This window comes from Loxodonta africana, chromosome 25 (genome assembly GCF_030014295.1).
Source record: "Loxodonta africana isolate mLoxAfr1 chromosome 25, mLoxAfr1.hap2, whole genome shotgun sequence".
NCBI classification, from domain to species: domain Eukaryota; kingdom Metazoa; phylum Chordata; class Mammalia; order Proboscidea; family Elephantidae; genus Loxodonta; species Loxodonta africana.
The window spans coordinates 33,039,670-33,067,541 of NC_087366.1; the positions used below are offsets into that span (position 1 = coordinate 33,039,670).

Below are 27,872 nucleotides of genomic sequence, written 5' to 3' on the forward strand. Positions count from 1 at the left end.
TTGAAAATTGAGACAGAAAAAATGTTAAGGGAAGTGTTAATTATGTTGGTTGAGAATATGCTGTGATGATGAGCTTCCTAGAGGCCAAAGTAAAGACGATGAAGTATCACTTGTCTTCTTCAAAAGCAACTTCAAGAACATGAAGTTTGCAGGGAATGCAAAGTGGTGCTGAGTTCACAAGGACAGTTTTCTTGGGAGCAAGATGGGAAGTCTTCATCGACAGATTTGTGGCAAACCCAAGAATCCTTTTCATATGGCGGTTACCTGAACTGCCTTTGGAAAAAAAAATTTAGGATTTACTTCAAAGCAGGAGGCCATGGATGGACTGTGAATCCCGCAAAACTACACACATTTAAAAAAATGTGGCTATGGGCATGTTTACAGGAAAAGATCCTGGTTTTCAACAGATTTTTAAAGTGGCCATTCTAAGATCCTTCAAATTTTAAGAAACATTATATTAAAGTGTAATACTGTGAAGGTGAGTTAGTAAGGACTTGAGCCAGTGAAGTTAGGGTCATGATGATTTTAATTGCATTTCATGCCAAATTGCAGTGGGCAATTTCTTGACAACGCTAATTTCTTTAGAGCAGGAACTTGCCTGTCAAACTTAATTATCTGCAGATTTTCTACTTTGTAGATCTTTCTTAGCAACTAATGCTTATCCTAGTCTTTCTACATTCCGTCTACACTCTGGGCAGTTGATGTTATTGGTCAACATGCACACACACACAGACACACAGACACACTTGCACACATCCCGCCTCCCAACAGCAAGCTAAGAATGATGGCAAGGGGAACTCCATGATCCTCGAAGGAGAGCCCATTGGGCCACATTTTGGGTGAAGACTTATTAGTTACATGGAGATGGTACCACCCATGGCAGACATTTCATATCCCTAGTCCTTGCCCTGTCTTCAGCTCCCCACCCTCACCCCATTTAAAAATGTTCCTGACTAGGAGCTGTACCACTCTCCACAACCTCAACTTCAATACTGTGTTTTATGTTCTAATAGCATCAATATGACATGAAAATATTCTAGCTATTATTAAAATTATAAGGCCACTTAATTCTGTTATTGGTGCTGTCACTTATATAGCTCCTTATATTTCAAAAAATGAATTCTTTAAAGATTTTTTCTTCCATTGCTCTTTATTTATTGTATATATTTGTTGGGGCCCTTGCTATGTGCACAGATTATTGTGGATTTCATATGGTCTTAGAAAAGAAAGAATGGTCCCCTGTGCATTGTCACTTTCTCTTCAGTAACAGATCTTTTCTTTATCACTATTTCTCTTTTCTCAGGCTTTACTCTGTGCCAAGCACTGTGCTAAGACTTGCCATACCTCTAATCATTTAATCCTCAGAACAGCCTTATGTGGCAGGCCCCGGTATAGTCGCCGTTGTACGGCTGAAGAAGCTGAGGCTTGGAGAAGTTCAGTGCCCTGTCCAAGGTCACACAAGGGGGTGGGGCCAGGATTTGATTTACCTTTTGCATTGTACTATAGGGTCGCTATGAGTCGGAATCGACTCGACGGCACTGGGTATGGGATAGGAGCCTTGGAGGTACAGTGGTTAAGTACTGAACTGCTAACTGAAAGGTTGGTGTTTTGAACCCACTAGCCGCTCTGTGGGAAAAAGATGTAACAGTCTGCTTCCTTTAAGATTACAGTCTTGGAAGCCCTATGGGGCAGTCCTACTCTGTTTTATAGGGTTGCTGTGAGTCAGAATCAACTTGACAAAAATGGTCGGCATTGTACTGTGCTGTTTATATGAGGCACTGGTGATTCAGTGGTAGAATTCTCACCTCCCAGGCAGGAGACCCAGGTTTGACTCCGGGTCAGTGCCCCTCATGCACAGCTACCACCTGTCTGTCAGGTGGAGGCCTGTGTGTTGCTTATGATGCTAAACAAGTTTCAGCAGAGCTTCCAAACTAAGACAATCTAGGAAAAAAGGGCGGGCGATCTACTTCTAAAAATCAGCCAGAGAAAACTCATGGATCAGAATGGTTTGGTCCCTAACCAATCATGAGGATGGTGTAGCACTGGGTAGTGTTTTGTTCCATTGTGAATGGGGTCAGGACCTGATGGGTGGCAGCTAACAACAACAAAATATTGTTTAAGATCCATAGTTCTCTTTTCTTGTGATGTCTTTGTCTAGCTTTGGTATCAGGGTAACACTAGCCTTATAGAGTGAGGTCTACATTGTTCATGTACTTGATTCCTAATGTGAATCCCTCTACCCATCCCTCATTCTCACCATCCTACCTAAATACTATGCTCATAGATTCATGATTATGACACAAAAATCTAGTAGAAGCCGTCTCTTGACAATGTTGAGGGCCTTGCAAATAGAGGGTCCTTTTTCATGTTGGAAGTTTTAAGTACATTCCCAATATTTTATGCCTGAAATGGAGATCTGCCATCTACAATTTTGTGGTACTAGACAGATCATTTAACTCTATAAGAGGTTCTATAGGTTGTCACCCTAATGATAATCACATATTTCACGTTAAAGTCAAAATCCTTTATTTGGGTGGGTAAGAGGGATTTTACATACTAAAAAAATTTTAAAAAATGGAAATAAGCCAAACTGTGGCAATTTAATTAAATACATATTTGTTAGCTTCAAACCACTTTTTAGCATTTTTTCAAAGAACTGTTGGTAATTCTCCTTCCTGTTCTAAAATGTTGATGTTTTCCCATAATAAAAGGTATTAATAAGTGGATCAACACACTCTTCAGGGTTTCTGTGAGAGAAATACTTAGAAGGCCTGTTTGTCTATAAGAATTTACTTATATGGCATCCTGTTGATTACAAGGATTTCATCTTGCAAGATGTGAGGGCAGTCTTTGCAAGCTTATTATGAGTGAATTTTTGAATTTTAATAAAATAAAACAACATTCCCAATAGTCTATAATTTAGGCCTTTGAAAAATGCAGACTGATTTTTTTCAGCCAAATCTAAGTTTGTGAGATCTTGGACAACTGGCTTTTGCTGGTGCTAAATCTGGCATCTTTTGTGTTGTCACACAATGGTTAATTTTGTAAGAACGATCTTGTTTTCCTCTCCATCATGGCCATGAATGGCAGCCTCTTTCATGTCTCTGCCATTTGGTGCTGCACTTCCCCTTCTTTGACACTGCTGTGTGTTTAGCAATGAAGAGAAATAATACTTATTCATGGGTATTGTTTGTGTCGAATGTGATTTTTCAAGTTTTTTTTAGCCCTTAGAAAGGAGAAAGGGTGTGTAGTGCTTTCCTGTACCCGGCTTTGCTGCCCTCGGCCCACCATGCTTCTGTACTGTTGTTTCTTGGACTTGGGGATGGCTATCCTGTTTCATCCACTTCCCTGCCTGCTTTTTATATAATTGGGAAGGGTCGGATTGCTGTAAGGATGGACAGCCCTGATGCGCTGCCGTTTAATATTTATGGCCAGCGAGAAAACCATCAAGAGTTGCTTAAAGATCTACTGACTTGGTGTCATCAAACATTTATGAACCAGAAACGCTCATATTTTCACATGACCACCAGTTATGAAATGTAATTTTATTTAAATTTTCTTTTGACATTATACTTTCTCAAGCCTTTATAATTCCTTAAAAACTTATTACATATTTTACTCTTAGATTTAATTACAACCAAGCCTTTTATTTCTTTTTTCATTTGCCAGCATGATGCTAAACTTTTGGCTCTTTTAGCCTATTTTGAACATCCCTCTTTTCCTATGTGTTTACAGTGGCTGCATTACTTTATACACCCTATATCCCCCAATATTACATTTCCCTTCCCCAAGAAAGAATCAAATGCAATTATATTATGATTACTAAAAAAAAAAACCCGACGCTGCCAAGTCAATTCCAACTCATAGCAACCCTATAGGACAGGGTAGAACTGCCTCATAGGGTTTCCAAGGAGCGGCTGATGGATTCGAACTGCCGACCTTTAGGTTAGCAGCCATAGTTCGAGGTAGCTTCTAACCACTGGGCCACCGAGGGCTCTGTTATGATTACAGGGTGTACTTCGTGAAAGGAAGCCTAGTCTTCTTCCTTGGAAAAAGTGACTTGGCGTCTTGAACTTCTTTTTAGCCCTGTATCTGCTCCAGCATTTGACTTTGGTCCATGTATACCAATTGTGTTGGGTGATACAAAATGGAATTTGACAAATGTCTGGTTGCCCTTCACCCAACCCCATTTTTTTAAGAGACTGAGGAATAGTCATGACTGGATGCCAAACTCCATGTTTCCCTTGAGAAGCTCGCCAAGTACCGACATTGCCCAGTGGTCTGGATCTGGAGAATTTGTCAGCCTTTTGAAGGGACATAATTTTCCCCTATATAAGGAACCCTGGTGGTACAATGGTTAAGTGCTTAGCTGTTAACCCAATGGTTGGTAGTTCCAACCCATCCAGTGGCTCTGTGAGAGAAAGACTTGACGATCTCCTATAAAGATTACATCCAAGAAAAGCCTGTGGGGCAGTTCTGCTCTGTCTGTCACATGAGGTCGCTGTGGCTATGAGTCGGAATTGACCACATGGCACCCAACAATGACATGGATCATATAAAAATTGCCTGAAGTCAAAGCTTAGAAAATTCCTAGTGTTACTGTAGTGTTTTTTTTCCTCCAGTTTTTAAATTTATTCTGCAAATATTGTAAGAATAAGATACATTTTAAAGCTGAACAAAAAAATCTCCATCATGCAAGTTCCACAGCAGAGCTCCTGCTTTTATTTATAATGTTCCTGTCAGTGCTTGGCCCCTTCAATGCTGAGTACAAGTTCTTAAGCACTTGTACGCAGAATGTGGGCACAATTTCACAGCCTCTCTCTGCCCTTAACATTATACAGCTATAGTGAAAGCATTGCGTCATTTTATCCTCACAACAGTACTTTGATATAAATTTATTGTTCCCATTCTACAGGCAGTGAAACTGAGGTTTGGTGAGATGAGATATTTGTTCAAGTTCCTGTAGATGGGAAGCGAAGAGCTGGAATGTGACTTTACATCTGTCTGGCTCCAGAGCCATACTCTTCATCATACATGTATTTCCCTTGTTGCCACAGTTTTCAAATTTATCATTTATTATATTTATAACATGAGTCAATATGCCGTGGCTTACTTAACTATCCTCTTATTTTAAGATGTTTAATGGCCACTTTATGAATTTCTTACAATAAAGTGCCAGGATTACAATTATAGGCCAAAGAGCATGATCATTTTGTGGTTTGGTACATGCTGCCAAATTATGTTCCAAAAGGATTATGCCAGTTTAATTGGTACTAACAATTGAACCTTTCCACTATTGAGTATTATTTTTAAAACAATTATTAGTAATAGTGATAATAATAGCAATGAAGTGGTATTTAATCCATGCTGTGTTTTGCATATATTTGATTATTATTGAGGTTGAGCTTTCTTCTTTTTGTTCTTTTATAATTGCTTTCATTGTGTATCGTCCATGTCCTTTGTCCACTTCTTTTTTGTTGGGAACTTGATGGTTTTCTCATCTTCATGTAATATAGATATTTATCATTTTTGCTCCTTTTTCTATTTGTATGTGTGAAATTAACTCATCATGATTAATAGTCGAACATGAAAAAAGATCTTCATAACCCATGATGAAATGTTGAGGTAATGGTTTAGAAGAAATTCTGAAACCTCTTGAGGCTTAAGGGTAAAACTGATTTAAACAAACACTGAGATAGATAGGCCTTCCCAGGTAAGGCATTCTGTTTCCATTATGTGCACTGATACTCATTTTGCCTTTAAAAACCAATGTGCTATACAGGGAACTGCTGCAATTGGACTGTCATGAAAAAGCTTTACCTTCTTTTTTTCTTAAAGAAGCATGTTATTTCATGGACTAAATAAAGAAGGGTGTCTGTTTATGGGGGGTGTGGCCACTGAAGCTGCATTTTGAAGGAGGGGGTTAAAAAAATTAAAAGGAATCCCTATATTGGAAGAGATGCAGACAGGATGACCTTTTAGACTGTCATCTTGTGTAAGAATGAGAACAGTTTGGTTTGCAGCAGCTCCCTCCTCTTCTCTCCAAAGACAATAAGCAGTGCTTGGTATTAAATCAAAGATCCCTTTTCAGTGATGATGTTTAATCATATTAAATTACTATGATGTGGGTCTCGTGAAGGCACCTTCTTAACTGTTGCAGCTGTTGGCTATCATGTTTTCCCACCCCTCTGACCTTGTCTTCCCACTGCTTCTTATTCTTCCCCCTTGCCTTCCAGATTCTTTTCTTTTTTCTTCCTTCACCTTTGGAATATCCCATAGCCTTTCCCACCCACTCCCCTATTCCCTACATTCCTTCTGAGCTTCACCCTGGCAGCTCCCTTTGACCCCCTCGACTTCCCACGATCTCAGCAGGCTCTAATGTGTAGATTAAGCTGTCTGCTGTACCTCTCTAGAGGTGGTTCAGCATGGGATCTGTTTCAGGAAGCTCTCTAGCAACAGAACCCACTGACTTTCCTGTGTATCCATTTAGGGTCCTCCTTGGACCCGTATTTATAGTCAAAGTCTTTTTGTTCTCTCCCTGCCTGACACTTGGCCTGATACTACAAAGGTGATCATTACCCCAGCCTTAATGTCCCATGATTATTCATTCCATTTTGCTATGTTTAATGGAATATTTAATAGCATCTATGAAGAAGACTGAAGACTATAAATAAATCCTCTCTTTGGTATTGAAAGGGCTTTATACAATATAAAATTTAGAGCACATTTTTCTCAGGAGCCCTGACATTAATATTCATCATGAGCCCCAAAGTAGAAGCTATTATATTTTAGCATAATGAAGTTTACCATATGTTTCAAAGTCACTTGCAATTGCGCTTCTCGTAATGACAATTAGAAAGGTCATCTTGTCTTGCCAGGCTCCATTAGATGTATAAACCCGCTCATGGCTGTCAGTGTGAAATGTATTAGGACATTTGTGTGCAAATACAAGGGGAAAGAGCAAGCCTTCTTCTCCTGGAGTAGAGCTGTTTACATCTAATTACCAGATGCTGGACATGCCTACTGTTTGGCCCTAGATGATGTATAGACCTAGAAACGGAAACTTTTAAAGCAAATCTGCCTGTGTTTTCTCATTGACTAAATGATAACGAGCTTTTTCCCTTCCGTGAAGAACCTGTGATGCAGTTCCTAAAACGTTAGGTAGAGAAATTTGGATGCAAACTGACATTAAGACACCGATTTGTTTCTAATGTATCTTTTTCCTGCCTTATTTTCAAAAATTTAATCTCTTTATTATCTGCACTAAAGTATGAAATCAGTATTGTATTTAATTCTCCCGCATGTGAACGCTGATGGGGAGATGGTGAGGAGGGGGCCTTGCATCAGGGAAATGAGACTTTCTTAAGTAGTTTGTAGAGGGATAGGTTTATATTAGAACCAAAGCAGATCTTTCTTGGGAGCCTGAAGCAGGGAGTCGGGGAAGTGGTCCTAGGAGCTGATGCCAGAGGAAAATGGTTCTTCATCGGGTTTAGTAAGAACAAATTATAATTATGGAGTCAACTGAAGCTGAAATATTGATATATTTCTTTGTATGAATATACCTTCATTTTTCCTTTTGTTCCCTAAGCTGCTTTGCTTTAAATTATGAGAGAGAGGCTAAACTACTGTATTCAAGCCTTTAGAACTTACATGCATTTACCAATAGCCAAGAAGGTGACTCAAGTCTTGGATTCATGGGTGCATGCACATGGTCTCCATAGTTTTCAGTTCCGTATTTGGGAGAACCCTGGGGGAGATTCTGTAGCCCATGAAACATCTGATTGTTAACATTTGATACTAATCAAGTGCCTCAAAATTTTTTTATTCATCTATCCATTCAACATATATTTATGGAATGCAGACACTGTGCCAAGAGTTGCCTCTTCCTGACCTTCTTTGTGTTTGAGCTGTGTGCTCCAGTCCGGGTTAATTATCCATCTATGTGGAATGGTTTCTGCTCAGAATTCTGCTCAGAGGCATAGGGTTAATCCATACTCCTCAAGGTGCTTTCTAGGCTAATAAATTAGCTATTATTTTTTTACTATTAAAAATGAACTTTCTTAATTGAGGGGGATAGAGAGGAGTAAAATATTTTAGTAGTCCCACCTACACATATGGGGGGAGAAAAAAAGATCATGACGTTTATGTAAATAGAAAAAAAAAAAATCCCAAACAACTGTAGCATTGTCTATGAAAAAGGACTTCTTCTTTCTTACACTTTTTGGCCTACAGCTGCCAACTTTGGGATGAGTGTCTCCTGTTGCCATCTCATACTGGAGCCCAAGTTCTGTTTGATGCTGATTTGGATGGGCATCTGAGTCTATTTCAAGAGTTACGTAAAAATTTTTCTAATGTCCTTTCTTTGTACATAAAGTCTTCTCATTATATAATGCTCTTATTTGGTGGGTTATATGGCTATATATTGTAGGAGTATAAGCTTATGTTTGAAATTCCCTATATAGAAATCTGTGGTTTATTAGAGAAACAGTGCAGTAGTAGATGACGAGGGTAAGTAATGGAAACATTGGAGCTCTGTGGCCCAGAATAGCCTCTGCCCAATATTTGTATGCCTATAAATCCCATATTGCTCCTCATTCTCTTTCTTCCTTCAGGACTCTTAACTCTACTTATGCCCTCTTATGACAGCTATAGGACCTGGAAATAGAGGATGTGCCTGCTGTAGAAATAAGCTGAATTCCCTTTCCATTTCTTGCATCAGCGTAGATCTAATCCCCACTTTTCACTTAACTGTTCAGTTCTGATACCAGTCACTCATTCATCACTTCTTCCACTGGCCCTAACCAGTCTTCCGGACTGTCAAGTGGGCCCAAGACTTCCAATGCCAGAAATGAGCTTGGGTGTCCCCATGACACCCACAATTTTGACCTTCTGGCTATAAGTTCAGAGTTTTCCCACCACTCCTTCAGGATGCCAGCTGCAAGGTTGGGTGGCCCCCTGGCCTCCTTCACTGCTGACCTGCTAGGTACAAATTCTGGGGTTCCCTCTACCCCTTCAGGATACTAACAGAGTACTCAGGGATTCCCAGCCCCCTCATTTCTGACCTGCCGGCAATCACTACCCCTGTGGGTTTGATAATTTGCCGGAATGACTCAGAGGACTCACAGAAAGTACTATACTTTCAATAGTGTCTTTGTTATAGCAAAAAAAGAGTACAAACAACGAGATCCGTAGGATAAGGTCTATGAGGATTCTCATCTTGAAGGTTCCATGTCGCAAAGGACCCGCTACCCTCCCATGTGCTTGGATGTCTTTCATCAACCAGGAAATCCACGGAGCTTCAGTATCCAGATCTTTTACTGGGGTCTCATTACATAATGCAAACTCCAGCTCCTCCCCCCTGAGGCTGGGCGAAATCATGAGGTGATCACGAGGTGAGTCTTTCTGGCCTGACCAGCCCTCACCCCGGAGTCACCTCATCACGTCACCTAACATGTTAGGTGTGGTCTGGTGTCCTTATTGAAGACACTTAAATTCCAAGGTGTTATTTAGAGATTATGTCTCAGGAACTGAGGGTAAAGACCAGATTCTTTGGTTAAGATTAAATTCTTCATCCCACACCATGCATCCCCATAGCGTTCACTGTCACCCCTAAAGACATCAGAGGATGGGAGGCATCCACTCTCCTTAGTCTCTCATCAGCCTCATCTCAATTATCCAGCTGACCAGTTGGTGTCTGCTGCTCTGTATATCCAGCTGGTCCACATTAAACAAGTGGGCAAAAGCTTTGAACGACTTTCCGAAATTCTTAGCATCAGAGAGCACATTGGATATTGAATGTTTTTACCCTCACTTCTTAACTCAAGCTATTGGCTAAGTTAAATTTGGCTCTGTTTCATGGCACTAGTATCTCTTTAGAGGATTTTTATAGTGACACCAGTAGAAACCTTGTTCAATTCATAGTTTTAACTTAGTCTCCTCAAAAAATCATTCAGGTTGTAACCCAAGGCAGCTCTGTGGCTTAGTATAGCTGTTAATTAATGTCGTCAAAATCAGGCCAGAAGGAGGGAGTTAACTACTTAGGGAGAGAAAAAAGAGTCACTGTTAAATAAAGTGTCAGGTGGATCCTGGCTGAAAGCAGAGAATACGAGAAAGATGTTTACTTGTGTTTTATTGACTATGCTAAGGCATTCGACTGTGTGGATCATAACAAATTATGGATAACATTGTGGAGAATGGGAATTCTGGAACACTTAATTGTGCTCATGAGGAATCTGTACATGGGTCAAGAGGCAGTCGTTCGAACAGAACAAGGGGATACTGCATGGTTTAAAGTCAGGAAAGGTGTGTGTCAGGGTTGTATCCTTTTGCCATACCTATTCAGTCTGTATGCTGAGCAAATCTGAGAAGCTGGACTATATGAAGAAGAATGGGGCATCAGGGTTGGAGGAAAATTCATTAACAACCTGCGTTATGCAGATGATACAACCTTGCTTGCTGGAAGTGAAGAGGGCTTGATGCATTTACTAATGAAGATGAAGGACCACAGCCTTCAGTATGGATTGCACCTCAACATAAAGAAAACAAAAATCCTCACAACTGGACCAATAGCCAACATCCTGATGAATGGAGAAAAGACTGAGGTTGTCAAGGATTTCATTTTACTTGGATCCACAATCAACGCTCATGGAAGCAGCAGTCAAGAAATCAAAAGACGCATTGCATTGGGCAGATCTGCTGCAAAAGACCTCTTTAAAGTGTCAAAAAGCAAAGATGTCACCTTGAGGACTAAGGTGTGCCTGACCCAAGCCGTGGTGTTTTCAATCGCCTCATATGCTTGGGAAACCTGGACAATGAATAAGGAAGACTGAAGAAGAGTTGATGCCTCTGAATTGTGGCGTTGGTGAAGAATATTGAATATACCATGGGCAGCCAGAAGAATGAACAAATCTGTCTTGGAAGAAGTACACAACCAGAATACTCCTTGGAAGCAAGGATGGTGAGGACTATGTCTCACATACTTTGGACATGTTATCAGGAGTGATCAGTCCCTGGAGAAGGACATCATGCTTGGTAAAGTAGAGGGTCAGCAAAAAAGAGGAAGATCCTCAATGAGATGGACTGACACAGTGGTTACAACAATGGGCTCAAGCATAGTAACAATTGTGAGGATGGCGCAGGACTGGGCAGTGTTTCATTCTGTTGTATATAGGGTCGCCATGAGTAGGAATCAACTTGATGGCACCTAACAACAACATTAAATAAAAAGAAATAGTAAAATATGAGGACATTTAATTCTCTTTGAATATTTTATAGTTATTTGTTTAAATATCTGTCTTCTAGACCTCTTTGTCAGCTTTTGGAGGTCACTAACCTTTCTGGTCCTCCTGCCCCACCCTCGTGTCTGTACCTGTAGAACAGGTATCTCGCAGAGGCTTGTAGAATAAGAATTCCATTTCTGTGGATATTGTACTTGAGACCAAATGGAACTTTCAGTGCATGGTATTTTAAACTATTATTCATCCAACCATCCTTAAGTCAAAATCACCCCGGTACCAACCTCTATGTAGGTGCTTTTAGACATGTTATACGAATTGTCTTAGTCATCTAGTGGTGCTGTGATAGAAATACCACAAGTGGATGGCGTTAACAAAGAGAAATTCATTTCCTCACAGTAAAGTAGTCTAAAGGTCCAAATTCAGAGCATCAGCTCCAGGGAAAGGCTTTCTCTCTCTGTCGGCCTTCTCATCAGTCTTCTCCCAGACTAGGAGCTTCTCCACACAGGGACCCTGGGTCCAAAGGACGCCCTCTGCTCTCGGCACTGCTTTCTTGGTTGTATGAGGTCCCCAACTCGCTGCTTGCTTCCCTTTCCTTTTACCTCTTGTAAGTTAAAAGGTGGTACAGGCCACACCCCAGGGAAACTCTCTTTACATTGGATCAGAGACGTGACCTGAGTGAAGGTGTTACATCCCACCCTAACCCTCTTTAACCATAGGCAGAGATTATGATTTATAACACACAGGAAAATCACAAAATGGAGGACAACTGCACAATACTGGGAATCATGGCCTAACTAAGTTAATACATATTTTGGGGGGATACAATTGAACCCATGACACCAATTAACCCTCATAAACTGCAGATATCCTGCTTCCTGCATGAGGGGACGGAGGCTGGGAGTGATGGGCTGGCTTCCTCAGTAGAGTGTGCTGGACAGAGCATGCTCTGTGTGAATTCAAGTCCTGATCAGTCCACTTAAGAGTGGCATGGAGAATGGGGTGGTGGTTTCACATCTGTGAGCCTTGGTTTCTGCTTTATTTATTCATTCAGCCAGTGATGGGTCCAGGTTTCATGAACCCTGAAGCTTTACAATTTGGGGTTGGGTCTTATTTAAGAAAAACTTTTTAGAATTATGAATTCGGACTTAGGTAAAGAGCCTTGAAAGTGGCCTATGGGAGCAAGGGGACTGGCTTTTGTGACAGATTCTTGGTAAATCTGCCTTTGCTTTCAACTAATTTTTATGGAGTACCCCCGGTACCAGGGCTTGTCAGCAGCTGGGATGTGACAGGAAGTGTGCCAGCACAGCCCGTGCCCTCCGAGATGCTGGGAGAGGATGAGAGGTGCACACCAGAGGCAGTCAGTGTGCTGCCATGTGCTGAGTGCCTATATGGGGCAATAGGGGCCAGGGATGATTTCTGGGAGAAATAAAGTCTGAGCTGTGACTTATGATATGGAAAAGTTAAAAAAAAAAAAAAAAGAAAAGGAAGCATGGAAACAACATTTGAGGCAGAAGAGACAGGAAGCGTGAAGACTCGGAGGTGAGAGGGGACATGCTACATTTGAGGTACTGTAAGAAGTCCAGGGTGGCTGGGCAATTTGATACGATGGAGAAGTGAGAGAGCATAACCTCCAGAATTAGGCAGGGACCAGTGGGATAGGGACTGGCATGCCATGGTCACAAACTTGGAATTTATCCTAAGAGCAATATGAACAGATTTAAGGGGGGAGAGATTTGACCAGGTTTTCCTTAAAAAAAAAAAAAGACACCCCCATACCCCCCAGTCTGACTGTGTGGAATCCCTGGTTGGCACAATTGGTTAAATGCTTGATGGCTAACCAAAAGGTTGGCTGTTCATATTCACCCAGAGGTACCTAGGAAGACTGGCCTGGCAGTCTGCTTCTGAAAGGTCATAGCCTTGAAAACCTTATGGAGCAGTGCTACTCTGCACACAGTGAGTCACCATGAGTTGGAATTGATTTGATGGCAACTGGTTTGATTTTAGTTTTGGATGGGTCTGGCTGCAGAATGCTGAGTAGATGCAAGTCGGTGGGGAGGCTGCTTCAGTCATCCTGGAGAGAGAGGACAGTGACTTGAAGCAGAAGAGTGGCCAGGAGGACTGAGTGGAATGGATAGGTTGCAGAGATGGTTTCCGCTTAGAATCAGCAGGATTTGGAGACTGGATGTTGAGAGATTGCAGCTGTGGATGGTAACTAGGGGGGAGTTAAGATTCAAGCTTAGGCTATTGGCCCTCACCACCGGTGGGTAGGATTTATTAGAACCAAGATGATTAGCCTAGCAGAGCTGGGGGAGAAGACATGCTCAATGTTAACCAGTTGGGTTTATCCAGGTGGAGATGCCAAGGGATGGCTGGATGGGAAGCTGAGGACAGAGAGGTGTGCTGACTGGGTAGTTTTAGATGTTTTTAGCATACGGATGATCATTAAAGCCACAGGAGAGATGAGAATACACAGGAAAAGCAAGTAGAGGGGTAAGAAGATGTAAGGGAGAATCCTGAAGAACACAAGCATTTAGGGGACAGAGAAAACGGAGTCAATAAAGAAAGCTGCGAGACTGTGGCCAGAGAATAGACAAGACAGGTAGGAGTGTGATGTCCCAGCAGCTGTGAGGGACACAGGTAGTTTTTGTCTGGCTCCCCTCATAAGAGGGAGTCACTTCTTCCATTCATGCGGTTCCAGGGAAACTCTACCATAGGGATTACCCTTCAGCCATGGAGGTGCAACATGGCTAATACGAGCAGTCATTTAGCCCATCACCCTGGCAGCAGTGATTTATCCAAAGCAGTGGACAGGTGACCTAAGCAGAGAAGTCTTAGAGATTAGAGTCCCTCTGTGGTTTTGATATACAAACTCCAGGATCAGGAAGCCTGGGAGGATGTTAATTGGACTGGTTGGCAGCCACTTTCCAAGCAGAGATTGGAGGTGGGTGGGGAGAGCTCCTCACAGCTCCATGGCTCTGGTTCCTTTTGTCTAAGGATCTGGTTCTTAAAAGTTTTTCCTTCCTCTGGTCCTGTGAGTGACCCTGTTATCCTTCCCAGTTATCTTAGCCAATAAATTTATTTCTTGCTTAAGCAGGTTTGAGCTGTGTTGTAATATTTCCTTCCCTGCCTTCTGCAAAGTAATGAAAGAATTCTGAGGGGACTGTGCTGTGTCTGCTGGCTTTAGAAGTAGGCAGGTCACAGGTGACCTTGGCAAGAACTGTTCCAGGAGAGCATCATTTTGGGTGAAGGAGTGAGTAGGTGAGGAGGGGGAGGTGCTGAACAGAAAACTCATCTAACAAGTTTATTGTGTCTGGAAAGAAGAAGAGAATGGGGCAGAGGATGCCTGTAAGTTGGGCATAGGGTGAGCAGAGTTTCTTCCCTTTTTTTAAGACCATAGAGATGCGGCTGGTATATTTAAATATTAATGGAAGAGAGCCAGTATAGAGATTGAACGGAAAGCAGAGAAAGGAGATAGCTGACGGAGCAGTGCCCCAGTGCCTGGCACCAAGCGGGCTCAGTGCCAGTTCTCCATAAATATTTTTGAATGAATGCATGAGTGAGTGAGTAGGATAGAGGCCGGAAATGGAGGTTTGAGGTGCTTGGGATGGTTTGCAGTGGTTGCTTTGGAGGTGGAGGGAGCCCTGACTTGGGTGACAGAATTGCCAGCTGTTTTCCCGGAGCCCACTTGGGATGTGTCCCAAGGTCTTCCAGTGGCACTGGTCCCTGAGATTGTGTGGTTTTCTCCAGCAGTGCTCAGCAGCCTGGCTTCAGAGAGAGAGAGAGAGAGAAAGTTGGCAGTGGGCATGCCAGGGTTGGGATTTTTCCTGGCAGGTAGAGGGGAAGTTGAGGATGCTAACAGGAAGGTGAGAGAAGAGATTGTCCATGGGGTATAAATTGGAGGCTGAGAAAGAAGGGAAGAGTGAAAGGCAGAGGGATGGATGGTGCCGATGTAACCATAGGACAGGGGCAGAAATAACTGAGGGGAGGATCTGAGCTGTGGGCAGAGACAGTGGCTTGAAGGGGGGCAGGTTTACTCAGTGGTGAAGTACAGGGAGAGGGATGTTCAGTTTGGTAAAGACAAACCTCACTGGGAGGTGTGAAGGCAGGGCGTGGAGCCGTCTGTCCTAGGCTGCTAGCAGGACACCGGTGGGGGGAAGACAGAGATCCAGGGTCAAAGCCCTCTTGGAAGGGGGCATACCTGGATAACAGCTTGGAGAAAGGCAGACGGTGATAAAGCTGAATATCCGGAGCCCAAAGGAGCAGCCCTTGGCACGGGATGGTGGAGCCTGGTTGGGACCCAGAGGCCACACCCTCCCCTCCTGACCCTAAGTTTCTTAGGGGGAGGAAGAGTGAGCAGCCTCCACTCCAGTGGGTACAAGGGCCGAGAGGCCCTCCAGGAATGGCCAGGCCACTGTTAGGGCAAAGAGGGGAAGGTAGCATTTGGGAAGGGCCTGAGGTCCAGAGAAACAGTGGAAGGTCTGGGAGGATGGGTTCATGTGACTAGATTGCCTGAGGATACTGTCCACCCCGACCTAACTCTGCCCTGGAAGGGGCAGGGGTGGGATGTGAACCCTGGCTGCCACAATTTGAAAGGGAAAAAGGGACTTTTCATTTACCTTTTCAAAAGAAACACAAAATGACTGTATCCTCTTAATTCTAAGAGGCCAGCGATTGTAAGATGCGGCGTAAAATGCAGCTTTTAGAAGGGTAAATACTAATGCTGCGTGTTCACTTGAATTCTAAATTGCATCTTGACTTTTAAAATGTTAAAAAAGTGGAACGGGGAAGCGGTGGAAAGCAGAGCTTAGAATTTAAGCAATATGACAACTGCAAGGACGAGTTTCCATCAGCTGAGTGTTAACTAAGCCCACAGAAAAAGACATGAGATTTCCTAGGCATATGAAGCTCAGATAGGAAAACCTGAGGGAAAACCACAGGCATTTTCCTGTGATTTCTTCAAGAACTGTCAGAAAGGCTGTTTCTCTGTGGGATTAGGCAGAACCAGGAGCTTAGATCAATGGCCTGAAGGACTTTTAATGCCAATTTAAGATTCACAGTTAGGAAGGTCAAACCAGCTCTTTATCGGAACAGTTCACCAACGAGAGCAGGAGAATTTGTGGTTTCCTTCGTGCTGATGTGAAGAATATTGTTCTTAACTTTACACTGGGTTTCTAAATACTCTATTTTACAGCAAGAGATTTAAAATCAGATCACACTCTCCTGGGAAATACTCCAGGCGCCTTCCTTTGCTTACATAGTGCTGTGTGGTCTGGTCCATCCTGGCTCTTAGACCACCTCATATCTCTCTCTCCTTTCTCCTTCACTCCCTCAGAACCTTCTAGATACACCTGTAGTACTCCAAGCTTGCTCACCCCTGCAGGGCTTGTGCACTCACATACTAGCATGCTAGCATACTAGGATGGTTTCCTCTAGTTTTGCACCAATTTCTTTTTGGCCATTTGGTCTCAGGGTAAATGCTATACCTCCCCTGGCCATCCGGCCTGGGAGCAGCCGCCCAGCTGCAACCAATCTCCTGCCTTGTTTCAGTTCTCAGCATAACACTTATCACAGCTCATAGGACCTTACTGTCACCAGTGTATCCCCAGCATCTGGGGCAGTCCCCAGCAGAGAGTGTCACTCAAATATTTGCCGAATGAGGGAATAAAGTCAGGGAAGTTAGCAATAAACTAAGACTGCTGGGCAGAATCTGGGAAATCACAAAGTCCAAGATGTTCTTTTTCAGATGTGACCCACTAGGGCAGGTGCCGCCCCTGGGAGAGACAAAACCAAGGCTGTTGTGACTCCCAGGCTATTAGCCTGTTTGTAACTATGATTATTTTCATAAGCAGATGGCACTTTTGTCTATAGTTGTGACTTGGAGACGTGTACGAATGTCCCCTCACCTCCCTGTTCCTTGCACTTGCTGATCAGTGGAGCTCTGATGACCTTTGTCCTCAGAGTTTGAACAGCACTGACCCATGCCACCAGGCTGTTCCTTGAGGCAGACATTATGTCGTGTTCTTACCCTGGTATCTCGCATACAGCAGCTGACTGTAAATGTTTGCAGAGTGGAATAATGAGTGAGTGAATGTTTAAACTATTAAAGGTGACGATCTTTTGAAGGTCCTCTAGTGTGACATTTCTCAAAATTTAATGTGCATCTCCATCACCTGGAGAGCTTGTTAAAGTGCCGAGTCAGAGAGCTCCTGCCTTTCTAATGAGCCTCCAGGCGATGCTGTTGCACCTGGTCCTTGCACCTTCCTTTGAGCTGCAGGGCTCCAGTGTATGTACTGGGCAGTATGTTTGCAGATCAGAGATCATTTGTGAGTTGATTGGTCATCAAAAGACCTGGGCTCATATCCTAGTTTGTCCAAAACTGACATCATGCAACTTTTGACAGGTTACTCAGCCAGTCTGAGTCTCAGTTACAACTTCTGAGGGACCTGGCTTGCAGACCAACATATATTATTTATCGAACACATACTATTTTCCCAGCTCCTGATAGATGCTACTCTTGTTAATCATGACGGTCCTTCAAGGTGGAATCATTATCTTCATTTTGCAGAAGAGAAAGCTGGTGCTCAGGGAGGTTAAACAACATGTCCAAGACCGCCAAGTTAACTACCTGCAAGCCTCTGATGACTGCACGTGTGTGTGAGTACGTGCATATGGGTACGGCAGTGTGTGTACACGTGCATGTGTGTGTGCATATGTATGAGTGTGTGCACACGTGTGTGAGTATGTATGCATGTGAGTGTGAGTGAGAGTGTATGAGTATGTGTGCATGTGTGAGTGTGTGAAAGAGTGTGAGTATGTACATGTATGAGTGAGCATATGTGAGTGTGTATACATGTGAGTGTGTGGATGTGTATATATGTGTAAGCGTGTGCATATGTGTGAGTATGGATGTCAGCGTGAATGTGTGAGTGAGTATGTGAATGAGTGTGTGTGTGTGTGTGTTTTCATAATACCAGTTTGTCCTTCAAACCATCGCCTAGGTCATTTCTGGGTATGTAACTTTAAGTCAAAGACAAAGTATGTAGCTAACTGTGAGCTGTGGCTTGTCATACAAAGAAGTCTGGAGAATTTCTGATTCCCAGTATAACCTTTATCTTTCCAACGCCATGACCATTGACCTTCTCTTAGGCGCTCACTGTTCATGTGTTGCCGCCATTTGGGCACACACGCAGTAAGGGCTTTCAGAGCAAGGACTGGGTCTTTTTTGCCATTTGGTTCCCTACAGCACTTAGTTATTATTTCCTTGGTGTGGTTTGAATTGAATTGGACTCGAGAAGCACAGGGCAGGCTCTATACCTTAAACACCTCCCACGATGCTCATCACGGTGTCTAGAGCCTACCAGATCTCTGGACCCCAGGTTTCCCTGTATTGATCTTGATTTACAACACTTTTTATGAAAATGTTAATGTCGTGGGGAGGCCAGCCCCTACATAGGGAGGCTCTGGTGGTTTGCTGAGCACAGAGATCTCCAGGGGCAGGTGGTATGCAGAGAGGAGAGCTGGGAGGAACAGAGAGGAGAGCTGGGAGGAGCCCAGGGATGATATCGGTGGTTCAAGATGGTGGAGGGCCTTCCCTGCTGCTGTGCTCCTTCTCTCTCCACCAGCATCACTGGCAGTTCAATCAGGGTTGAGGGGCATAAAAGATAATCACCTGGCATCCTTCAGGGAGTCAGGGATGATGCCCAAGTTCCCCTTCAAGTAGATCTGCTGCATTTTGAGAGACTTGGCTGTCTGTGATACGCATGTCCAAAACAAGTTAGGGTGTGAGTTGTTTAAAACTCCAGTAAATCATATATTTTGCTTCTGTGTCTCTGGGGTGGTAAAAACCTTCCAGCATCCTGTGGAATGCAGCACTCTGCCTGGACCCTGGAAAGGACATATTCTGGCATCACTGTGTAGACTGTGACAGCTGGAAAAATAAACTGAAGAGGTGTTTGTCTTGTATGAGTACAAGGTAAGTTGTCGCTCTATTAAGAAATGTATTTGGAGTTCTGCTCGCACACACGTGCATATACGTGCACACAAGTTTTGTCTTTTATGAAGTTGCAAAAGAAAAATATCAGAATTGCTTTAAACATGGCCAAGTTAGGGAAATTTGTACTTAAAGTGAACACGTTTGGTTTATTTAATGTTGAATTGGTCTGTATTCTACCTGTTTGCTCTGTTTCCATCAGTCATTGGTAGGGGTGGAAACCCCAAATAGCTCATTGCTTAATTTTAGGTTTCGGTAGGCCGTCACTGTCACCCAGACATTTCAGCCATCCTGGAAGGGAAATGGGCACTGGTGGTGCATGGAGGTCGCAGCAAGGGCAACGATGCTTCACCCGGCACATGTGTCGTGAGGCAGGCACATCCCCTCCCTTTCCAGGGCCCCTTCCGTCAGCAGGAAAAGCACTTACTTCTGTGCTTATTGTAAATCTCTGTGCTAGACTTAGTGGTTGTTACCATAAATATCCTTAAATGGCACTGATGTTTTGGACTATGAGAGCTTCTAAGTGTATTTTTAAACTGTACTTTATTGAGATTGAATTTTAAGTGCCTACAAATGTATTTATATCTGGAAATTGCTGGGTGGCAAAAACAGTTAAGCTCTCAATTGCTAGCAGAAAGGTTGGCAGATCGAATACACTCAGAGGTGCCTTGGAAGACAGGCCTGGGTGGTATCTGCTTTTGAAGGGTCACAGCCTTGAAAACCCCGTAGAGCAGTTCTACTCTGCACAAATGGGGTCGCCATGAGTCGGAATTGACTCCATGGCAACTAACGACAGCCTACCTTTAGATTCACGAAAATGTTCTGAGTGGATAATTTGCTTCTTTTTCTCAACTCTGTGTATTTGAGAAACCATGAACACAGAAATGACTTCCATTGCCACTTCCTCTCGAATAGCTGGAAAAATAAATATGCTGGAAAACTTGGTGTAGAACTCAGAGTCAGTCCTACATTCACTCACATACCCAGAACCAAGGCTGGGGGAGATGTTCACCCACGTTCAAAAATGGGTGAAAAGATGACCAGGTGGAACTGCAAACCTGAAAGAGCAGTAGGGTCCCTGTCTAGTGCTGCTATAATAGAAATACCTCAAGTGGGTGGTTTTAATAAAGAGAAATTTATTCTCGCACAGTTGAGTAGGGCACCGAATTTAGGGCACCAGCTCCAGGGGAAGGTGTTCTCTCTCTGGTGGCTCTGGAAGAAGGTCCTTGTCATCAATCTTCCCCTGGCCGAGGAGCTTCTCAGCAAAGGGATCCTGGGTCCAAAGGATGCGTTATTCTCCTAGCTCTTGTTTCGTGGTGATATGAGGTCCCCGTGTCTCTCTGCTTGCTTCTCTCTTTTATATCTCAAAATAGATTGGTTTAAAACACAATCTAATCTTGTAGATTGAATCCTTCCTCATTAACATAATGGCCACTAGATCTATCTCATTAACATCATAAAGGTAGGATTCACAACACATAGGAAAATCATACCAGGTGACAAAATGGTGGACAATCACACAATACTGGGACTCACAGCCTGGCCAAATTGATACACATATTTTTGGGGGATACAATTCAACCCATGACAGTCCCCATAGCCCATTAATGCCAGTTCCATCAGCTTTAATGGGCATGGGGAGAGGGAGACCGGAATAAGATTGCAATGTGATTCATCATTATTGAGCGTCTCCCATGTATTGAGGGCCATGCAAGGTGAAGAAGAGGAGAGCAGTAAGACCAGCTGGCCCTAATGCAGGCCAGGCTGAGCGGGAACAAAGGGTAGGTGATGGAGGAACGTGCCTTCCTTTGAAGTTCCCCACTCTTCTGAACCCTCATTTTACAGAAGTCTTTGAATATGAAATCGGGATATTATTTTTGAAGAGGAGTCCCTGGGTGGTGCAAATGGTTAACACACTTGGCTGCTAACCAAAAGCCTGGAGATTTGAGTCGACCTAGAGGTACCTTGAAAGAAAGGCCTGGAGATCCACTTTTGAAAAATCAGCTGTTAAAAACTCTATGAGCACAGTTCTTCTCTGACACACATGGGTCACCACAAGTCGGAGTAGACTTGATGGCAACTTTTTTTTTTTTTTAATAGGGAGGACCAAAGGGTTCATCTGAAAAACCACTGGTTAAGAGCTCTGGTGGTTCTCCCTATTCAAAAAAAAAAAAAAAGTTACTCCTTGGAAACCCTATGGGAGTTCTACTCTGTCCGTTAGGGTCACTATGAGTCACAATAGACTCAAAGGCAATGAGTTTGGCTTTTTTTTTTTTTTAAGGGCAGTTTGGAGGACAAAAAGAAACCCTTTGTTGTAAAGGGTGCTTAGGCAGGATCTCTCTGAGCTGTGTGCTTCCCAGAAGGCTCTCTTGCTCTCTTGACATGGTAGTAACACGTGGCGCTGCTTTAATTTAAAACATTAGCTCATTTAATCCACACAACAGCACTGAGAGGGAGGGATTATTGTCACTTCTATTTACAGTAGTGAAAACTGGGCTTCGAAAGCGCCCGTAACCTGTTCAAGGTCAAATAGTTCATGGCCAAATAGGACTAAACTTGTTGTGCTGACCCCTAGAGGCTTGGTGAACATAAATAAACTATCGAATTGTTTTACCTTTTTCCGGTAATAGACTAGGGATAGCTCATTTTAAAATATATGAAGATTACATTTGGAGTTGAATTTATTTAGTTATTCTGAATCTTTATTTCTGAGCTTCATTTGTCTTAAATTTTGGATGTAGAAGGCCCTAAAGCTATTGATTGATTTTATTCTCCTTTGTATAGCGCCAAGTAAAGGAGATATAGGGGAACTATCCATAGGGGAATACAGCAAGGTTGCAAAGGATATAAAAACACGCACCATATCTGTATGCATTTTCCTTAAATGCATTGGCTTTCACCAAAAACGACAGTCAGATTCATCGTTCATTTTCCTAATATTTTATAATGCATTCAAATTTTAACATTTGTTTTCAAATTGTAGGTTGAAAAAGGGGAAAGTGATATGCTCCTGGTAGTTTAAGTCAGGGATTACTTTGGCAGGAGTGGTGACTCTGACTCCTCGGCTTTCAGAGTTGAAACAGTCCTATTTGTTTTTCAATTTCAGCTCTCTCTGCTTATTCTGACATTAGCATCATGGAGCTGCCTTTAGCCCATCAGCTTGGTAATAATTAAGACAGCCGCCAATTCCGTCTCCCATATGGAATAAAATCAGGGGTGAAGATTATAGAGGAGAATGGATTTGTCAGACTATAAATGATGATGAGTAGAAAGAAGTCAGGGGATTTTTTTTTTTTTTTTTAAATGTGAAAGGGAAATAGAATTGTAACTAAGTTCAAGTTTCTCTGCTGTGCAAATCCCATTTTAAATGACAAGGGATCATGCCAGATAGTTTTGGATTTGGGCCCAATTTTTGACCTTATAGCAACTCTAAAAGATTCAACTGCAGTTTGGTGGAGAATGCCCTCTGAATTTGATTTTTAAACAAAACCAAATTAATTCTGCTATTTTCTGCTTTTAAGAGTAAAGCTGTTTGGGGATGCATGAAAGCTGGGTGAGACATTTTTGCTGATATTTGCCTTTAGCACTCTTTCTGGAGGTGTTTAGATTTTTTAAATAAAATGTTGCTGTGCTTGGAAAAAGGACTGGGCAGAAAAGTATTTGGCAGAAACAAAATAATCAAATACCACTATTTAAATGCTTCTGAACTGAGAGGTCAGAGAGAGGGAACAGGAGCCAGCTTCTTGTTTTACAGGCTGCTAAGCGGCCAGGGTATGGCCACGCAAAGCTGTGGGCTGAAGCAGCCCATCTGGCTGCTATGAGTAGGCTGCAGGGTTGACCCAAGGCCAAGGTAACAGCAGCACCATGTCCTGGCTGTGCCTGGCTTGACATCTCCCTGCCTCTATCCCTGAATTTCTGGTTTAGCTTAAAGTTTGGGGAGCCTAGAGGCCTGATGAGACTAGAGGGGGCTCTCTTAATGACTGAATATTAACAGAAAAATAATCTGCGGTCTATGGCAAAGGATTGGGATGAGTGGAGCAATATAACAGGAAAAGGTCCCAAGCTGTAGACCCACACATTTGGGTGTGCCAGGAGGTAGGCCTGGGGTGGTGGTCCCTGACACTACTCTCCTGAGAGATAGTTACACCAGGGCCACAAGCAACCCGAGGGTTAAGGCTGCACACCCACACGCAGAGGAACTGCCCTGTACACGCTTAATTGGGAACCATGGGCTTTCTGCAATCTCTAAGGCAGTGCACCAGAGAGGTTATTTCTCCCATCTAGTTTTACGTTTTCTTCAATGTTTTCTTCCCTTCTTTTACTTTTGGTGAATGGATTCCTAGTCATTTGAACATTGTACTGGGTATCTTTGTGACTAACTTCTTTATTTTTAACAGCAGTATTGAAACCTGTGTTTCTCTATTAACATATCAAAATGAAATAATAACTGTATACCCCTTAGTCAATACATATAGGACATTTTTACGATTTATACTCCCATCCTCATCGCCGTTCACATACAATCCTTACATACTAACACGGGGATAGACTTGCCTCCTTGTTTTTTTCTTTTTTTCCAATCTCCCAAATTAGGTTCTGTTAAAATCATTTAGAATTTCTGTTCCAAGATGTTCTTAAGTTTCTTCTCTTATTATCCTTTTAAGAACGGTTTCCTAATACTTATTTTACACTTCTTTCCTTATTGAGTTCTTATTATGTGCTAGTTGACAATCCCGTCACTACAGTCGTCCCTCAGTATCCTGGGGGATGGTTCCAGGACCCTACGTGGATACCAAAATCAGCAGGTGCTCAAATCCCTTATATAATATGGCATGATATCTGCATATAACCTAAACGCATGCTCCCGTATACTTTAAATCATCACTAGGTTGCTTGTAATACTTAATATAGTCTAAGTGCTGTGTTAATAGTTGTTTCATCACAGTCGAAGACTTGCTCTGAAAGGTAGCTGTTTCTTTTCCTTGAGTTTCTTCAACTCTTTTGGGCACGTTGATGCTGTCTGGGCATGAGCCGATGCGGATTCTTCCATTATCTTGAAGTTCTTGAGGCTGCAGTGCTTTACAGTGCTAGCCAGCCAGCCCTTAACTAGCCTGAAACTCCTTCCTCTTGCTCTCCTCAAACCCCTCACTCTTAACCTTTTGAGGGATTGTTTTGACTACTTCATTGTTTTTTGGAGCCATTTTTTCACAGAAGCAAAGGGTGCACACAACACAAGTAGCAAACAAAGGAAACGAGAGGCGGATAATGTTCAAACGATGAGTGCTGGAGAGGTACTGAGGACCTGTGAAACGGCTGCGTAAGGGTTGCCTACACAGTACTTCATTCGTGTGGATTCAGTGTAGTGCTTCGTGTGTGTCAAGTTCTACTTTTTGGAGCTTTCCTTTATTCTAGAATATTTTCAGTCCTCATTGGTTAAATCCGTGGATGTGGAATCCGCGGATGTGAAGGGCTGACTGTACTTATTTAGATTTAACAGTAAATTTTCTTAGCATAATTTCTCATCACTTTTTCTATATTTTTTGTTTTCCCTTACCTTGAGGTCTTTGTTTTTATTTTTTTATTTGACTGGACTATGTTTTAAGTAATTTTCTCGGAAAGCATTAAAAAAAAAAGTAAAATAGAATAAATAAAAATTCTGAGTAGATAGATATCAATTGACACATAACAATATTCCCGATACATGTATTAGAAAGTGTACATTACAGACAAGCATGTATAATGTGACTCTGTTTTATTGAATAATATATAATGTGTATATGTGTGTATTCTGTAGTCCCACCCACTGTTTATTCTGTAGTACAACATTCAGAAGAATTTGCATGGTATTATTTTAGGGGATGGAGAGTAAGATTATTAATTTCTATTAATAATTTTAATTTTATGCATGTATAACTTTAAAAAGGAAATTGAACAATTTTCATAGCAGGTATCCTACAAACATAAATGACACCAGCTTTGCTCCATGGGCTTTGTTGCAGGATGGACCCAAGTTTTAATCCTGGCTTACCTCTGCCTAGGGCCCTGGTGGTGCAGTGGCTAAGAGGCATGGCTGCTAACCAAAAGGTCGGCAGTTTGAATCCACTAGCCGCTCCTTGGAAGCCCTCTGGGGTAGTCTCCTATGGGGTCACTATGAGTCAGAATTGACTCAGCGGCAATGGGTTTGGTTTGGGATGTAGCCTCTTCATGGCTGCTTGATCCTGTGTAAATTATTTAACTTCTGTCTCTCTGAGCCTCAGGTTCCTTTTCTATAAAATGAGGGTAAATCCTGTTAGAGTCATTGTGAGGGATAACTGAGGTAATATATGTGATGATATGTGTAAAACTTTTAGTAGAATGCCTGTTAAATTGTAAAATATGTGTAAAACTCCTCACACACATAATCTACTAGTATTCATATGCGTATAACTCCTGTATTTAATCATAGGAAGATACACACACACATACATATTTTAATAAATATCTGGCTACAACTATTACTCTCATAAACCCTTTCTACTCCCAACCACTCATCTTTTTGTTAAACCTTTGTGGGAATGTCCTATATTTGTTATGTACTGACAAGGTTCAGCTTTGTGGCCTAGACTTCAAAGTTGTTTATAATTCCATGTAGTATGCAGTATATCACCATGGACCTGGGGGTATGTAATATGAGAATGCAAGTGAGGAAAGAAGTTTATTCAGTGAATTTTTAAAATGTTAGTGATACTTGCAGTTTTCAACATTCATGCAGTCTTTTTTGCAAATTCTCAAATTTGTGAACGACTCTTCTGAAAACCTATACCTTTCTCGATCCCTTTATTAAATTTATTCTGTAGTGTAATGAATCGCAAAAAGATGTCATATATTTAAATAACATCTTTCTATAAAGGGGCTCAAGTCACTTCACACAATGATAAAACATTCATCATTTGCTACAAGCGATTAAAAGTAATTTCCCTAAAAAATAAATGAATAAATAGCCGACAACCTCCCCTAAAACTTGAAATTTCACTTTTTTCAAACTCCTTCATGAAGTAGTCGCTCTTTTTGTATTCGCAGAATAAACTTAAGCCACCATCTATGATGAATATCGGAGGCCAGGAGTGTTGGGGTCAGGAATAAAATTGGGATGTTATTTATATCCTTAAACCAAAAGTCTTGCATGCTCTCTACTTCCTGAATATGATTTATTTTGTTTACTACCAGATTATTTTATGAATTGTTGTATCAAGGGAAGTGATTCTTTCCCCTCTTTTCTTCAGTTGATCTATTTTCAGTCCACAAAAATGAACCTGAGCACTTGATGAGAAGTTGGAAAAATCCTGGGCACATCTTTCGTCATTGGACTTGTTCATATGCATATTCAAAAAAGTATTCTCATTGCTAGGCCAACCATTAATTTGATGTAATAGCCAAATAAAACAGCCACCATACTGTTTAAATTCAAATCCTAAAATGGCTCTCAAATGTAAGGGCTGTGAAATATAGACTAACTCTTGTTGTGATGATCTGGCCTGTGTACCTTGAGCTTTGTGTTGGGCTTGGTGTGCCTGCTGAAGACTTCAGTGAACATGAACTCATACAAATGTTTGTCAGGCTGGGCGAGCCTGTCTATTAGTTGCAGTGATTGAACGGAAGATGGGAACTTTGAGCTGGATTGCATGTTTATGTGGCATATTGTATTGAAATCAAGTGAATCAGATGACATGTGGGATGGTAAAAGGCAGGACAGAAACTTGATGCAATGAAAGGGAGGAAAAGGAGGCAGTCTGGGGGAATGAGAGCAGTAAACACCCCTTCTCCCCACTCTGCCTTACTTCCCCGTTCTGCTTCTCAGGGTTATCCAGAGACTAAAATGCAGTTAGTCATGCAAAAGCTGTTTTGAAATCAGTTTTTGAAACAACTTTGTGGAATCTGTCTTAATTATTTTAATAATGAGTTTACTTATGTGTTCCCTTAGCTACTGCGAGCCCAGTTAGCACCCATGCACTGATTTTCTCCCATGTTTCTGCTCAAGGTTAACTCTCCTGTGCTCAGAATCATGGCCTCTGGTGTCCCACAAAGGCTACAATGAGTCTTTTACACAGCTGCAGCCTGGGGAGCTTGCCCCCAGCCCGCTCCTTAATGAGCAGGTCTGTGGTAGCAATTCCCAGTTCTGCTCTGTGGGGACCTGAAAAATCCAAACCGGTTTCCCTCAAGTTGACTCCAACTCATGACTCATGGCAACCCTGACTCATGGCGACTTTATGTGCCTCAGAGTAGAACTGCTCCACAGGGTTTCCAGTGGTTGATTTTTCAGAAATAGGTAGCCAGGCCTTTCCTCTGAGGTGCCTCTGGGCAGACTCAAACTGCCAGCCTTTCAGTTAGCAGACAAGCTTGTTAACTGAAACTGAAGACAAGGTGTTTTTCCCTCAAATGTCTTCTCAATGGTTCTTTTCTTGACCTAGAGAATACAGTGTCAGTCCTAGCTTTCAGGCATAACTGTTATAGAAAGTACTACAGAAATTAGTGCCTAGGGCAATTAATGTTAAATTGCTGAATGATCTCTCACAACCTCCAGATGCAGACTGTGATGACCAATGGGAACTGCTAATTGGTGCTCCCTTCAAGCTATACCCAGGGCATGCAGCCTCACTGCCCTCCCC

General features: G+C 42.3%; 1 protein-coding gene across 13 annotated transcripts in view; it reads left to right on the plus strand.

The window, feature by feature from the left end:
- DISC1 (DISC1 scaffold protein) overlaps positions 1-27,872 on the plus strand; it is a 419,870-nt gene that overhangs the window by 204,394 nt on the left and 187,604 nt on the right. Inside the window, exons 10-11 of one of the 13 annotated variants that reach the window (XR_010319407.1) lie at positions 17,803-17,891; positions 19,090-19,203. The exons of 11 other annotated variants lie outside the window; for them this stretch is intronic. Coding sequence is in view for 1 of the 2 variants with exons in the window: in XM_064276669.1 (XP_064132739.1) it covers positions 17,803-17,831 (29 nt within the window). In the remaining variant the exon portion in view is untranslated. Of the gene's footprint in view, positions 1-17,802; positions 19,208-27,872 lie in introns of those variants that run through there. One more of the 13 variants, XM_064276669.1, reaches the window with a different exon arrangement.